The 15,376-nt window shown below is 44.1% G+C and overlaps 1 protein-coding gene across 1 annotated transcript in view; it reads right to left on the reverse strand.

Annotated features, from left to right (window-relative positions):
* Actg2 (actin gamma 2, smooth muscle) overlaps window positions 1-15,376 on the reverse strand; it is a 24,838-nt gene that overhangs the window by 3,532 nt on the left and 5,930 nt on the right. Inside the window, exons 2-8 of the mRNA XM_031382313.1 lie at window positions 11,332-11,492; window positions 10,828-10,956; window positions 6,686-6,796; window positions 6,363-6,447; window positions 4,676-4,837; window positions 3,749-3,940; window positions 486-667 (exon numbers count right to left, since the gene is read on the reverse strand). Coding sequence (XP_031238173.1) covers window positions 486-667; window positions 3,749-3,940; window positions 4,676-4,837; window positions 6,363-6,447; window positions 6,686-6,796; window positions 10,828-10,956; window positions 11,332-11,457 — 987 coding nt within the window. The 5' untranslated portion in view covers window positions 11,458-11,492. The remainder of the gene's footprint in view (window positions 1-485; window positions 668-3,748; window positions 3,941-4,675; window positions 4,838-6,362; window positions 6,448-6,685; window positions 6,797-10,827; window positions 10,957-11,331; window positions 11,493-15,376) is intronic.

Genomic DNA, 15,376 nt, shown 5'->3' on the forward strand with positions numbered 1-15,376 from the left:
AGAGAGAGAGAGAGAGAGAGAGAGAGAGAGAGAGAGCCACTATGTATCTCTGTCGGATCTGGAACTCAGTATATAGGTAGAGTAGGCTATCCTGAAACTCACAGAGACCCATCTACCTCTGCTTCACATGTCCTGGGACCAAAGGTGTATACCACCATGCCTGATCCAGCAGTAAGTGCTCTTAATGGCAGCGTCATCCCTCTGACGCCAATCATTTTTTCTTTCCTTCATCCTAATTTCTCTTTCACCTCCCTCAATAGTGTTGTCACCTCAAATTCTTTCAATGTCTTCTCATATGATATCCATGTTAGGGACTTAGCCATGCTAAGTATATCTTCATTCTATCATTGCTCCAAGGAACATCAGACCAGGAGGATGAAGATCACCAGGAGACCACCAATTTCCAAGGCCCAGCAACATCTCCTATGAAGGCAGGTCTTTGCTTCTAGAGCAGCAAAAGGGAAGTAGGGTAAGGCTCAACCTACCTTGATCTTCATGGTGCTGGGAGCCAAGGCTGTGATTTCCTTCTGCATCCTGTCAGCAATGCCAGGGTACATGGTAGTGCCCCCAGAGAGGACATTGTTAGCATATAAATCCTTGCGGATGTCAATGTCACACTTCATGATGGAATTATATGTTGTCTCATGAATTCCAGCTGACTCCATGCCTAGGGGAGGTTACAGAGTTTAGTCAACACCCATGCCTTCAGAAATGTAGCTCATATCAGGCATACGACTCTCAACCTTGTAATGCCAGGCACATGGGAGGCTGAGGCAGAAGGGTCAATAATTCAAGGCTAGCCCGAGTTGCAGAGTGAGACCCTGTTTCAAAACCAGACAAAAATACCACCAGAAGTATAGCTCCACCTCCATGGCAGTTGATCAACTCTCAACTGGATCACAAGCTCAGAAGCATTTACTGATCATGGCCCCGACCTTAGTTTCCTCATGTCTCAGCTGATGTTTCTCACTGTGGCCCAAGGCATATTTCTGAAGCATCATACTTCCTTCCATAGCTTTAAGGAGATGAAATTAATATACTATAAAGGTAACCCCTTTAAAGTTCAGTAGTTGTCATATTTACAGAGTTGGGCAAGTGTCACCACAATATCATTTTTTAAAGACAAGATGGCCTGAATCCACTATGCAGCTGAGGATGACTTTAAATTCCTGCTCTTTCCATTTTCACATCCCAAGCACTTGGATTACATAGGTATACTACCACACTCAGCCCTAGAGCATTTTACTGGCTACAGAGAAACTCCAAGGCTATGAGCAGCCATTCCCCATTTCCCACTTAAACCCTCCTCAAGAAAGTGGCTTTCTTTGATAAGTATTGTCTTTTAGTTTTTGTCATAGTACTATCTGGTAAGTATAGATCATTATTTTCCATATTTAAAGCATTTATTATTGGTCTTATTATTTTATTTATTGCTTTGAGTATGGGTTTGTGAGTGTGAAGGTCAGAGGAGGGTATTAGATTCTAGTGCTACAGGCTCTTAGGAGCTGCCATGAGGCTGCTGAGAATTGAACCTGGTCTCACTGGAAGGGATCAGCAAGTACTCATAGTGAGCCATCTCTCCAGAACACCTCTCCCCATTATTTCAATTTTTATAGAAGAGAAAGCTGCAGCTTGAAGAAGGTGGTGTATCAGTGTGACAATGTCTGGATGCAGAGATACAGGATCAGCATTGAAACTTTGACCCCAGATCCACCTGTACCACTGTCCAGATGCAGGCCTCTGGGACCTAAATGCTAAGTGATTCAGAAGTGGTCTGGACTGACCTTTAAACCCATTATAGTTTCATACTATATTACCTGTCCTGTTTTTCCTTTTAAAAAATATATAATTGTGTATGTGTGTTCCCACATGATTTTATGTACATTAGGTTCAAGCAAATGCCCATGAAGGCCACAAGAGGGTATTGGACTCCAGGAATTGGAGTCACATCAGTTGTGAGCCACCATGTGGGTGCTGAGAACTGAACTTGGGCCCTCTACAAGAATAGTAAATGCTCTTAAACACTAAGAAATTTCCAAGTCTGTCTTTTCTTTTTCTTTTCTTTCTTTTCTTTCTTTTTCTTCCTTCCTTCCTTCCTTCTTTCCTTCCTTTCTTTGTTTCTTTCTTTTTTAGACTTTCTTTGTATAGCTTTGGCTGTTCTGGAACTCATTCTGTAGACCAGGTTGGACTTGAACTCATAGAGATTCAGCTGCCTTTACCTCCCAAGTGCTGGGATTAAAGGGGTGAGCCATCACCCCAAGTCCCATCCTGTTTTTTAAAAATTTTTTTACTTTTCTATTTAAAATTATGTTTTAAACTAATTGTTTATGTCCCTTCTTGGGAAATTTTAAGGCAGATAAAAGTAACAAAATGCTTGTGAGTCCAGGTGTTTCCTTTTCCAAATCCCATCCACTTCTCAGCCCTGCACCCTTCCACCCTGCCTCCTCCATCCTGTATCCTCTGCCCTGCACTCTTCTGTCTTATAACTCTCTGCCTTGACCCTCCACCCTGTATTGTTAGAACAGCTCTTTCTGAGATTATCTCTTATCATTAGAAACTGAGCTTTTACCAGACCTTGCAACCAGGTTAATAATATACCTTGAGATTGTTTAAAACTATATACTGGATCTGCTGTGGTGAAGTTAATCAGCCCATTTAACTTGCTGGTAAGAAAACAATGTTACCAGCCTTACTATTCTTTGGACTTTTTATGTAATCTCCTTTTACAACCTAAGCTAAATGCCTAGCTTTAATCTTAAACTATATATGTTTTTATGCCCATGATACAGAATTGTGCGTGCGTGTGTGTGTGTGTGTGTGTGTGTGTGTGTGTGTTGGTAACCATTTTCTGAAGCAATATGAGGATTTGGGTTAATAATATCTGTGGTGGTTTGAATAGGTTTGGCCCCCATAGACTTATATGTGTTTGAATGTTTGGAATGTTGGAATGTTGGAATGTTTGGTCCACAGGGAGTGACACAATTAGATGGTGTGGTCTTGTTGGAGGAAGTGTGTCACTCTGGGCTTGGGCTTTGAGACCTTCCTTCTAGCTGCCTGAGGAGTCAGTCTTCTCCTGTTTGCCTTTGGAACAAGATGTAGAACTCTCAGCTTGTCCTCTACCATACCTATCTGGATGCTGCCATGCTTCTTGCCATGATAAGGAACTGGACCTCTGAACCTGTAACCCAGCCCCAATTAAACGTTGTCCTTTATAAGAGTTGCCTTGGTCATAGTGTCTCTTCACAGCAATGGAAACTCTAACTAAGACAATATGTGTGTGAGGTTCTGAGTGTTATTCTGGGTTATTTGGGGTCAGTAAAATAACTTCTTTCCCTTGTAAAACTCTGTTAAGGATTTCTGTAAAGAATTCCTCATTCCCTTTCCATACTATGTGTTCTGTGCTGTTCCGTAAATACAGAGCAAAGCTTTTTCTAGGCACTGGCACCAGACAGCCACCACACACACACAACAGACAGATGACAGACTGAATGCAGGGTACAGACACTAGACAGATGGAAGATACAAGGAGAATTCAAATTTCAGCCTGCTTTTTGTCTAAACTACTCCAAGAGGAAGATTCTTTTCATCCTTTAATGAACTGAGTCTCTGTTCCCTCTACTCTGCACCTCTGTCCTGCAATCCTCACCCTGCATTCTCTATCCTGTACTCCTCCAGCTGGTACCACTCTACCCTGGACCCCTGTGCTCTGCCTCCAAGTGAAGAGCGGGGTCTGCAGGCAGCACCTCACCAATGAAGGAAGGCTGGAAGAGGGTCTCTGGGCAGCGGAAGCGCTCGTTGCCAATAGTGATGACCTGACCATCAGGCAACTCATAGCTCTTCTCCAGGGAAGAAGATGAAGCTGCTGTGGCCATCTCATTCTCAAAATCCAGGGCTACGTAGCACAGCTTCTCCTTGATGTCTCGGACAATTTCTCTCTCAGCTGGAAAGTACAGAAATGGCAAAGTGGTTCCTGGGCTCTGCAAGCTCTGACATATCATGTGTTCTCTAGGAAACTCTTAGTCTGCTTTGAGTACAGCCTTAGGAAGAGCCTCCATGAATAGGATCCCCCATTCCTCAAAAATGCTTGATTCTCAAGCAGGAAGTCAAGGGATTTTTTTTTTTTCACTCTGTGTTGACAATGCCACAGGTGCTCCTGCGGTCCTTACAGGACACATTAAGAGGCAGACTTGGACTTACCCCTGGTTACCTGACAGAATCTTAAAAAAGCACTCCCCAAAATCCCCACTTAACCTAGATGGGCTTCATGACTCCTCTCCTTTTAGATCATTTTATATCATTTGATCTCAGACACCACAGACTCCTCTAAGGAGATAAGTATGTCACCAGCTCTCCAGTTCAGTTGACCATTGTTGAAAACTCTGGCCTGTGTCAACATGAACATAGGCAGTGGGTGCTGGGGAAAGGGAATGCCCAGGAGGTTCCAAAGCAGAACATGGCAGAAGGATGCTAGCTCTAAGCCTTGTCCTCCTCCCCAGAGCATCTCCACAGGGAATCTTCATCCTCCAACTAGGCCATCTTAACACTGAAGGGCATCAAGTCCACCCAAAGACAGCCTGAGGACAGAGCCACAGAATTCCCATCAGTCCCGAGAACTTCCAGTCCTAGGTGAGATTGGATTTTGAGCTCAGCTCTGGATGAGGAAAGGGGCAGGTACCTGTGGTCACAAAGGAATAGCCTCTTTCTGTGAGAATCTTCATGAGGTAGTCTGTGAGATCCCGTCCAGCCAGGTCAAGACGCATGATGGCATGGGGCAGTGCATAGCCCTCATAGATGGGGACATTGTGGGTGACGCCATCCCCTGAATCCAGGACGATACCTGTGGACAGAGAAGACAAACTGCATTTTCATCTGTCTCTTTCTAGGGTCTGTTCTGAATGATTTTCCATTATCGTATTTTCCTTTAGTAGTTAAGAAAATTCACCTACCACAAGAATCCTCTCTCTCTCTCTCTCTCTCTCTCTCTCTCTCTCTCTCTCTCTCTCTCTCTCTCCCTGTGTTTTCTAGAAGGCAAAAACTATCTCAATATCTTGGATTCCTTGAAATGCAGACATGCTAATGAAGGCTTGTCAGTTTACCTTAAATCCAGACTGCACATTCTGATTTTTAATATTTAGACTACATCCTTCTCTGAGGACGTCAGAGCCACTAGAGTTGGAGCTGCCTAATGTGAGTGCTGGGAACTGAACTCAGGTCCTTGCCTAAAGCAGAGTAGCTCTTAACTGCTGAGCCATCTCTCCAGCTGAGTGTGCCTATTGTTTGATAAAAGCTTTGTGGAAAACTCTGGAAGGATGAATGCTCAGGAGAGCAATGTACATATGAAAGACTACATTTACAAGCTTTTGTTATGGTGCTCCAATGCCTATTGAGGACCACAGGTTCCCTTCACTGCTGGGCATCCTTCTACATGAAGGCCACATGCTTATGCAACCATCGTAGCAGGTTCTGCTGTTCTTGAGGCAAAGGCGTTGTGATGGGGGTGTGTGGATAAGCCGCCTGGCATGACCGTGAAAGGAAACAGCTCTTGCTGCACCTATCAATTATGGTTTGTTTATGGAAATTCTTCCTAACTGTATAAGCAGGCTCACACCCAGCCTGCTCCATGGGCACTCTCATTTGTTTTTTTCCCTGGTCACTGGTGTTCCTTTTGATCTAAGCATGAACCTCTGTAGGAGCCCAGCTTGAATCTACCTTCCCTGCTGTAGTAAACACTCTATTGGTAAAGTGTCACGTGGTGTTTGAGTTCACTGACAAACTGGTATGGAAGAAGAGTTCCTATCTTCCATTTCAGCTTTAAGCCTGTTTGTCTCACTTCCAAGGTCCTGTCTGCAGATGGGCTGACCCCTGACTCTGCAGGAAAGAGAACACAAGAGTAAAGGCACCATGTCCTTGTGGGTAGCTAGAAACTAAACCATTTCCAACAAAGGTTCCTACTGCTTATCCTACCATAAGAAAAAAGTGCCTGTGGTGGGAAAGGGAAGCCACAGGGTCAGCTATGGAGAGAAACTCAATCAGAAACCTCAGCTGACTGCCTCAACTTCCCCAGTCAGTTTCTACTGGATGTTTGTAAGCTCCCATTTGATAATGACACGTATCTGCTGTTACTTGTTCTTTTACTTGGAGGGGATAGTCTGTCCTGCCCTAGACTTTCTGTGAACTCCAACTGACTGCCTCAATGGACTTCCCCAGATGATTTCTATTGGATGTTTTGAGTATCCAACCTGACCATGTTTTGCTATCTGTCTGTCTTTTTTTTCTTTTTCTTTTTGCCACCACAGATCATTTTCAGGACTGTGACGGAAAAACCTGGAGCCAGAAAAGGAATGAGTTTCAATGCTACTGACCTGTGGTGCGGCCGGATGCATAGAGCGAGAGCACAGCTTGGATGGCAACATACATGGCAGGAACATTGAAGGTTTCGAACATGATCTGGAAAGGCAGCAAGGAGGAAAGGACTGTCTGAAAAACACTGCGATTTCCTTAAGGGCAAGAACTATGCCAATTCAGTGGTCTTTCTTCATCCCATATCCACTTCCCATGGGACCTGTCTTGGTCGCCCCGCCCCCGCCTCCAACCGTAGCGGGTTTGTAAGGACATTTTGCTGCACTGGTACACAGTAGAGAAGACATATCTGGCCAAGCTGCTTTCCCGTGCACAGTGCTCTTACCTGGGTCATCTTCTCCCTGTTGGCTTTGGGGTTTAGGGGGGCCTCTGTGAGCAGGGTTGGGTGCTCTTCTGGTGCTACTCGCAGCTCGTTGTAGAAGGAGTGGTGCCAGATCTAGTTGAGACAAAAGCCAGATAAACCAAGCAGATTTCCCAGGGGTCTGAAAATATTTGACTGGCATGTCGATACTGGAGGAGGGTGACTAAATGCTACCCAGGACAGGGTCAATCTGGAGTGGTCAGCCTGGGGCATCTCTGAGGGACACGGAGCCCGTTCCTTCTCTCCAAGCATGCCAGACACAGAGCCAGTGTATGTGCTGAGTCTACCATTTGAGCCTTCCTCTCTCTCCTTTTCCTGCCGTTTGGTGCCTTCAAGGAGGCAAGCTACACTCAGTGCTTATTGCTTCCAGGTTTCTGGTTGTGTTCTGCTGATGGATGGCACTGGCAGGGGGTTAGACAGTGGGAGGAGAGAAAAGCCAGGGCGCGTCTCTTAGTTGTGCTGTGGCCCCATAAACAGACCTCCAGTTATCTCTATGGTTCCAAGGACACTGCCTATACTCTGAGTCCCTGTAGGGGGGCGCTTGTAAGCACAAGAGCTCCTATGGTAACTAGTACTCATCCTGTTCTGGTTGCCTTACTCCTTTCTTGCTCACACTCCTGTACTTTTTTAGTCAACCTCACCAGAAGTGTAGACTGTCTTCTGCTGTGATCCTGGAACATATATGTGGACCCAGTTCTCACTGTTTACTGGTAACCAGGCCGGTGTTTGAGAAGGGCCTCTCCATGTCAGCACTTAGTGTTGTGGTGGACAGACGTGTGCACCATGGGAGGCTTAGTGGCATCCTTAGTCTCCACCCATTGGATGCTAGTTGTGGCCCAAGTTTGGTTACATCTTCAGACATTACCGTTGTGTGTGTGTGTGTAAAATTATGCCTGCCTTAGAGGAAGGTTTCTCACCCACATAGGTCTGCATAGGTCCTTCTCCAGTGCTCCAAGATGACTAGACAAGAGTCTTTATTTCAGAGGTGTTTGGCAAACAGTGTCAGGGGACTTGGGGTTTGGTTTCTTTAGCAACAGGGCTAAATCACAGCACTGTATTTATGGGCTTTGCTGGGATGTTAGTAAATATGACAATAGGGGCTGTATGTAGATTGGACTTAGTGTCTACTTCTTAGTTTCAAAGTCTGGAGGGGAGAAATTACAAAAATGCCAAAATGCAACTAAATCAAAGGAAGAGGTAGAAGCGGTTATCATCTGCGAGACTGGAATAGACTGGAAAGCAAAGGAGGTCACCAGAGGCTTTGAGGGCCTCTGAGACACAGGGAATTTCAGGAGCACAGGCCTTGGGCTTTGAAGGTTCACAGGGAGATGGGGGGTCAGCAACTGGCCTCAGTGGAGTGAAATGGGTTTTGAAATACGCCTACCTCAGCTTTGCCTGGGTCTGTGAATGTAGGTATAGCTGGTTTAGCTCTACCCAGACCTGTCAATCATTAGGAGTGGGTCCAAGCACTTCACTTCATTTTATTTTTTCAAAGCACTGTACTGCAAAAGTTAGAAATGTTGCCAAACCAAAATATTTGGAAAATCTTATATCCCATCTGTCACTAGGTAACATTTTGAAATATTTCCTTTGTGATTCTTGTCTTTATGTTATTTGTAATTTTTTATAAGTTATTTACTTCATATCCATTATTAATATTATTATTACATTTTGTTTTAATTAATTAATTAATTAATTAATTAATTTGGGGACAAGGTCTTTCTATGTAGCCTTGCCTTGCCTGGAACTTGCCATGTAGACCAAGTTGGCCTCAAACTCTCAGAAATTTGCCTTCCTCTGCCTCCCTAGTGCTGGGACTAAAGGCATGTACCACTTACTTACACTTCGTGGTTTTTATTTTATTTTGAAGTTTGGGTTTGTTTGTTTGTTTGTTTGTTTTGAAGATAGTAATTTCCTTTTCTTTTTTCTTTCTTTCTTTCTTTTTTTTTTCTTTTTTTTTTGGTTTTTCGAGACAGGATTTCTCTGTGGAGCCCTAGCTGTCCTGGAACTCACTCTGTAGACCAGGTTGACCTTGAACTCAGAAATTCACCTGTCTCTGCCTCCCAAGTGCTGGGATTAAAGGCGTGAGACACCACCCCCTGGCTAGTAATTTCCTTTTCTTAAAAGATGGATTTTAAAAAGTGTGTGTGTGTGTGTGTGTGTGTGTGTGTGTGTGTGTATCTGTGTGCCATGCACACAAGTGTAGGTGTCCTCAGAGGTCAGAAGATGGCACTGGAGCCCCTGGTGCTGGGGCTATAGGCAGCTGGGGGGCACCTGGCATGGGGTGCTGGGAGCCAAACTCAGGTCCTTCTTGAGAGCAGCCATCTCTCCAGCCCCAGCACTGTGTGTTTGTTTTTTTCTTTTCTTTTTTTTTTCTTTTTTTTTTTTGTTTTTTTTGAGACAGGGTTTCTCTATATAGCCCTGGCTGTCCTGGATCTCACTCTGTAGATCAGGCTGGCCTCGAACTCAGAAATCCACCTGCCTCTGCCTCCCAAGTGCTGGGATTAAAGGCATGCGCCACCACCACCCGGCCTGCACTGTGTGTTTTTAATGGTAAATCTGTACTACCTGTTTATCAGACTTTCAATATGTCTCTTGTAATATTTTTGTGATCTGCTGTTTGACTTTCAGAGTTTATTTTTTGGGCACATATACTAGAAGTTACGATTTTTAAGTCAAATCTGTTATTTTTTCTTTTATGATGACTCTCACCAGAAAGCTTGACTAAATATTTACACCTACCTTACTGTATCTGTATCTTTGAATTTTTATATTTAACTTTTAGATTCAATTGATACGTGTTTGTAGAAGTGGTATGAGGTAAGACTCTGCATGTATAAATAATTAAGTGGCTACCTTGGACCAACCCATCCAATTCCTACTCAGTTTTTCTTTTAAGATGCACTATATACACATAGGGCTTCTTTAATGAGTTCACACACTGTCTTTCCTGTGAGAAAGTAGTTTGTTTCTTATGTTTCCAAATTAAGTATTGGGAAATGTGTGTGAATAATGAATGTCATTTCCAAAGCTCGGATCCACGTGTTGGGATCACACTGGATCAATGTCTAATTTTATCTTTAAAGCACTTTAGTGGAAAGGGAGGCTGTTTGATCTGAGATGGGGGGGTCTCATTTTATGACCCAGGCTGACCTTGAATTCACAGCAAAGTACCAGTCCTCCTGCCTCAGTCTCCCAAGCTCTGGGTCTATAGGTATGAACTCCTGTACCTCAAAAGAAAGTTGTTTGTTTTTAAATCTCCAGCTCAAAAATGAAGATGCTGAGGCTGAGGGTGGGGTTTGTACACACATTCTTTGCCTGCTCCTCTCTGTGGTGAAAGAGCTGTTACAGTATAGACCAGCTTACCCCTGAAGATACAGAGGAGCTGTAGTCAGTAGATCACAGATAAGAACACTAGAAGGGTGTTGCTGACATTCCCCTTGTGCTGTCATCATTGTCCCACCTCCTGCATTGTCTTATAAAAACAAGTCAAAACAAAAACAAACAAAAACCACCAAACCACCAACAAAAGCAAAAAACTTCCAGAACTCCTAGCATATTACTTAAATATTTCATTGGAGAATCAGAACACTATATTAACAATTCCCTCAGCTGATCTTGTGGCTGAGCAAATAAACAGGAGAGTGAGCTGGAGTTATGGATGGCTTTGAGTTGCTGAATGTGGGTATAGAAACCAAACCTGAGTCCTCTGCAAGAGCAATAAGTGTCTTTAACATCTCTCAGCCCCAGCTGAGATGTTCCACATTTTAAACAAAGGCCTAGGCCTTGCTAGATGGAGTGATGTGGGAGAGGCAGAGGCTGGAAATAAGGTATGACCAGATTCCCAGAGGCTGCTATGAAGAGTTAGGGACAGTGGGAATATGGATAAATAGGGAAAAGGACAAGGGAACCTGTGGGAAGCCATTACCGTGGTCCAGGGAGAGGAGTTGAGGGCCCAGGCTTGAAATGATATAGGGGAGGGAAGGGAAGGAGGAAGGCTACAGGAAGCATTCCTGAGGAAGATTGACGGGCACAGAGAGGTGTGGCGTAGGAAAGTCAAGATAAGATATCGCTATTGAAATAAACACACTGGAGGCTTCAGATACCTTCTCCATGTCATCCCAGTTGGTGATGATGCCGTGTTCAATGGGGTATTTGAGAGTTAGGATCCCACGCTTGCTCTGAGCTTCGTCTCCCACATAGCTGTCTTTCTGGCCCATTCCCACCATCACACCCTGTGATGAGAAAGAAAAGAAGAGATAAGTGAATTGTCTGAGGGGTCCACACGTAGAGATTTAGTCACTGGAATGTTCCCAAAGAAGAGAGGTGAGGAAAGGAAGGTGGAAACAGGGAGAGGAGGTGGAGGTTCCTCATGGGCTGAGCCTTTTCTCTTACAGAAGACTATGTGGTTTCTGAGGGAGAACAAAGCCCGTAGATATATTTACCCCCTTATTTTATACTCTCTACAGAGAGAGAGAGAGAGAGAGAGAGAGAGAGAGAGAGAGAGAGAGAGAGAGAGAGAGCAGGAGCGCTCAGTATAGTTCTTTCAAAGCAGGTCCAATACAGCTCACTCCTGGTGGCTCACAGTCTTGGACACAGACTCAACACACCTGATGTCGAGGGCGGCCCACAATGGAGGGAAAGACAGCCCTGGGGGCATCGTCTCCCGCAAAGCCTGCCTTGCACAGGCCAGAGCCATTGTCACACACAAGGGCGGTAGTCTCTTCTTCACACATGTTGGGAACAGTGAGTGAGCTGGGGGCTGGAGCACCTTTGGGTTGTAAGAGAAAAGAACAGTTGTCAATCAAGTAAGACAGGAGATAGTCTTTGTGGCCTGGGGTCTGAGCAACAGGTGTATCTGGGCTTTGCTATTTTGTGGGTTCTTCTTTTCCCCACCCTTTATCCCCCCCAGACCTCTCCCCCCACTTTCACCCACTAACATCAGATAGGAGAGACACAAGGAGAGAGGGGAAAGAGAACCTTGAATCAGATTTCTTTCCTTTTGATTCTTCTTTGACTAGGGATACTAACAAACCATCAACCTCCCCCTAAATGGCCGCCAACCCACCACCCACCTCTCAGTGCTCTAGCATTTATGTGCCCTCTGAGAACTTCCCAGAATTCCAAATATCACACAATTGCAGAAGTTATCTGTAGCCAGCAAAACCATGCTTCTGCTAGAGCACAAGGCAAGCCATGATCAGCTGCTGTGGTCAGTCTGAACCAGCCCCACATCCCTACACCTGGGATTAAAATAGAAGTACTTACAATATTTCTGTGTGTTCTAAAGAAACCAAAACTTTCCAGAATACTCAAAAATGTCACTACAACTGAGGTTCTGTTCTAGTAGACACATAATTTTGGCCTCATTTTCTCTGGAAGTTGTGTCTCATACCTCCATTCAGCTGCTAAGCACTGAATTTTGTCACCTTAAACTCATATGGATTGTATATCAGTATCCCCATACCCCCAAATGTGACTGGATTTAGAGATAGATCTTTACAGAAGGATGTAGAAGGACGTCATAAACCCAATATGGCTGGTTTCCAATATGGCTACTCTATAGGATGGTTATCTGTGTAAGAATGTATATGGAGTGTGGACTATGTGAAGACATGGCCAGAAGACAGCCATCTGTAAGTCAGTGGAGGGTCCTGAGGAGGAGCCAACCCTGATGACCTCTTGACCCTCAAACCCCTAGTGTTCAGGATTGTTAGAAAACATGATTCTGTTTTTAAAGGCCTCATCATCTGTGGCTTGTGTTATGACACTTAACTAAATAACACATTTTATTTTTGTTTGATTTTATTTTTTGAGAGAGGAACTTACTATGTGTACCATGTGTATGTCTATGGAGGCCAGTGGAGGGTTTGGATCCCCAGAATGGTTATGAGCTGCCATGTGGGTGCTGGGAACTGAACTCCTGTCCTCTGTAAAAAAACCAAGTCCTCTGAGCCATCTCTCCATTTGCAGGGTCTCACTATGTAGCCTTGGTTGGTCTGGAATTATCTATGTAGTCCAAGATGGCCTCAAACTCATAGAAATTGCCCTGCCTCTACCTCCTGAATGCTGGGACTAAGTGTGTACCACAACGCCCAGTTTATTACACTTGATTTTTAAAGATGAAATAGCCACAGCACTTTTATTCAATGGAGAGAATTGTGAGAGTACTTAGCAGTTATTGAACAAGTTGAGAAGTTTTACATACGGCAGGATTAGTACGTATAAGAAGAAAGAACTCTTACAAACCATTAAGTAGACAGCCTAAAGGAAAAAGAAAGATTGTGAGACTCTTCCAATCAAAGACTCCCAGCCTCCCTGGCAAATCAAGTAAAATTATCCTTCACCTAGTATGTATGTATGTAATTATGTAAGTATGTATGTATGTATGTATGTACGTATGTGTGCATGTGTGCAGATATGTGCTCATGTATGTGCATGTGTGTGGGTCAGGAGACAACCTCAGGTGTTATTTCTCAGGTGCAGTTTTTTGGGTTTTTTTGAGATACAGTCTCTCCTTGACCTGAAGCTCTCCAAATAGACTAGGTTGCCTGACCACTGAGCACAAAGGATCCAGATGTCCCTACTGTCCCCATTATGGATTGAAGAGGAGAAGTTCTACAGACTACTGACTGACCCCAAGCAGCCTTATGCTGAAGACAGATGTGAAGAAGATTATGTCTTGGGATTTTGTTTAGAAGGTCAAGAAGGTTAAACAGGGTCAGAGCAGAAGTTTATTAACTCGGGGGTTGGAAAAATGGCTCAGAGGTTGAGAGCACTGGCTGCTCTTACAGAGGACCTGACTTTGATTCCCAGCACCCACATGGGAGCTCACATCATCTGTAACTCCAATTCCAGGGGAACTGATGCCCCTTTAGGCCTCCTGGGAAGCAGGTACTGAACATGGTACACAGACAGATATGCAGAGAGGCAGAACACCCATCCACATAAAATTAAACAATTAGAAAATACATTATTATACATGTGTACAATGAGGGTGAGTAGTGAGGGCTCATGCTCTTTGGCATGAGATAGAGCTCAGAGGGAACTATGGAGCTGGTTTTCTCCTTCCATTTTTATGTGGGCTCTGAGCATTGAACTCAGGTCATCAGACTGGGGCAACAAATGTTTAACCCAGTGAGCCATTATGTGAGCTTAGCCTTGTTTAGAGCAATCAGAATTGAGAACCATCTTAATAATGAGGTTATTATTATAATAATGAAGTTGCTGAATAAGTTAGTTAGCTGTGAATGACCAGAAAAGTCCACCCAACCACCCAGAGGAGAAAGTGAAGTATCTAATGTTAAGGGCCAGATTGCTTTTATCATGCTGTGCCCAATGCTTCTAAGTTTGACCTAAATGTATGTATGTATGTGTGTATGTGTGTGTATGTATGTATATATGATTGATTTATTATGTATCTTAAAATGTTTTTATATATATTTCTTGAGGCAGAATAACTATGTAGTCCAAGCTTAGGGTAATTCTCCTGCCTCTATGTCCCAAGTGCTGAGATTACAGACATGAGACTCCTCATCTGGAAAAATGTATTTTTGTTGTTGTTGTTGTTGTTTGTGGAGACAGGGTTTCTCTGTATAGCCCTGGCTGTCCTGGAACTCATTCTATAGACCAGGCTGGCCTCGAACTCAGAAATCTGCCTGCCTTTGCCTCCCAAGTGCTGGGATTAAAGGCATGTGCCACTGCTGCCCGGCTGTATTTTTAATTTTAAAAAATGTTTTGGGGCTGAAGAGATAGATAGCTCAGTGGTTAAGAGAACTTGCTGCTCTTACAAAGGACCCAGATTCGGTCCCCTGCACCTACAACCACTCATAACTCCAGTTCCAGGGATCTAATACCCTTTTTTGAGCTCCTTGGGCACTGAATGTACATGGTACAGAGGCATACATGCAGGCAAAACACATGTACACATAAAATAAAAAATTTTTAAAATTGAGGTTCTTTACCTCAATTTTACAATTTTAGTATTACCTACTTAAACCTCAAAAATATCTCTGGGACAATATATATTTTTTAATTCCATTCTGTCAACTTGAAAGACAAGACTTAGAAAAGTTAAAGAACTCAGCCAGAGACCTAGCCAGAAAAAAAGTGAGCCCACAGGCCTGGCATTGATCCAGGACAGGTACAGAGCCCAGCCTGGGTTGTGCTGCCCTCCCCTCTGCTGGGAAAGTGACAGAACTTCTCCTTGTGTGGCATTTTCCTTTTGCCTCCTTCTCAAGAGCTTTTGGCAGCTCAGGCCTTCACACAAAGGGGCCTCTGTCTCTTCTTCCTCTGAGCTCTTTCTGCAGCAGGACCAGGTTTCCTCTAACATATAACTTGGTGTCTGGTACACAGAAGGTGCACAATAAATGTTGATGAAGTGGGCCTCCTCCCAGGCCTGTCTGCTCTGTGCCTGAGAAACTCAAGCACTTGGCTTTCTCTCCCCAAGCTAGTCATCAGCTGCCCTGATCTAGTAAGCATTCTCCTGAGGGGAAATTGGCCTTAAAAGGCAGAAGGAGGCCAGGGGGTAAGGCCACACTTCTATGGTTGTCTCCTCTAGGGCTCCTCAGCACTGTCTCTCCATGTGGTTCACTTATACTTCAGGTGCCTCTGGCTTCTTTTCCTTTTTAGCTTTGTTTTTGTGTGTGTGTGTGT

This window comes from Mastomys coucha, unplaced genomic scaffold, assembly GCF_008632895.1.
Source record: "Mastomys coucha isolate ucsf_1 unplaced genomic scaffold, UCSF_Mcou_1 pScaffold20, whole genome shotgun sequence".
Taxonomy (NCBI): domain Eukaryota; kingdom Metazoa; phylum Chordata; class Mammalia; order Rodentia; family Muridae; genus Mastomys; species Mastomys coucha.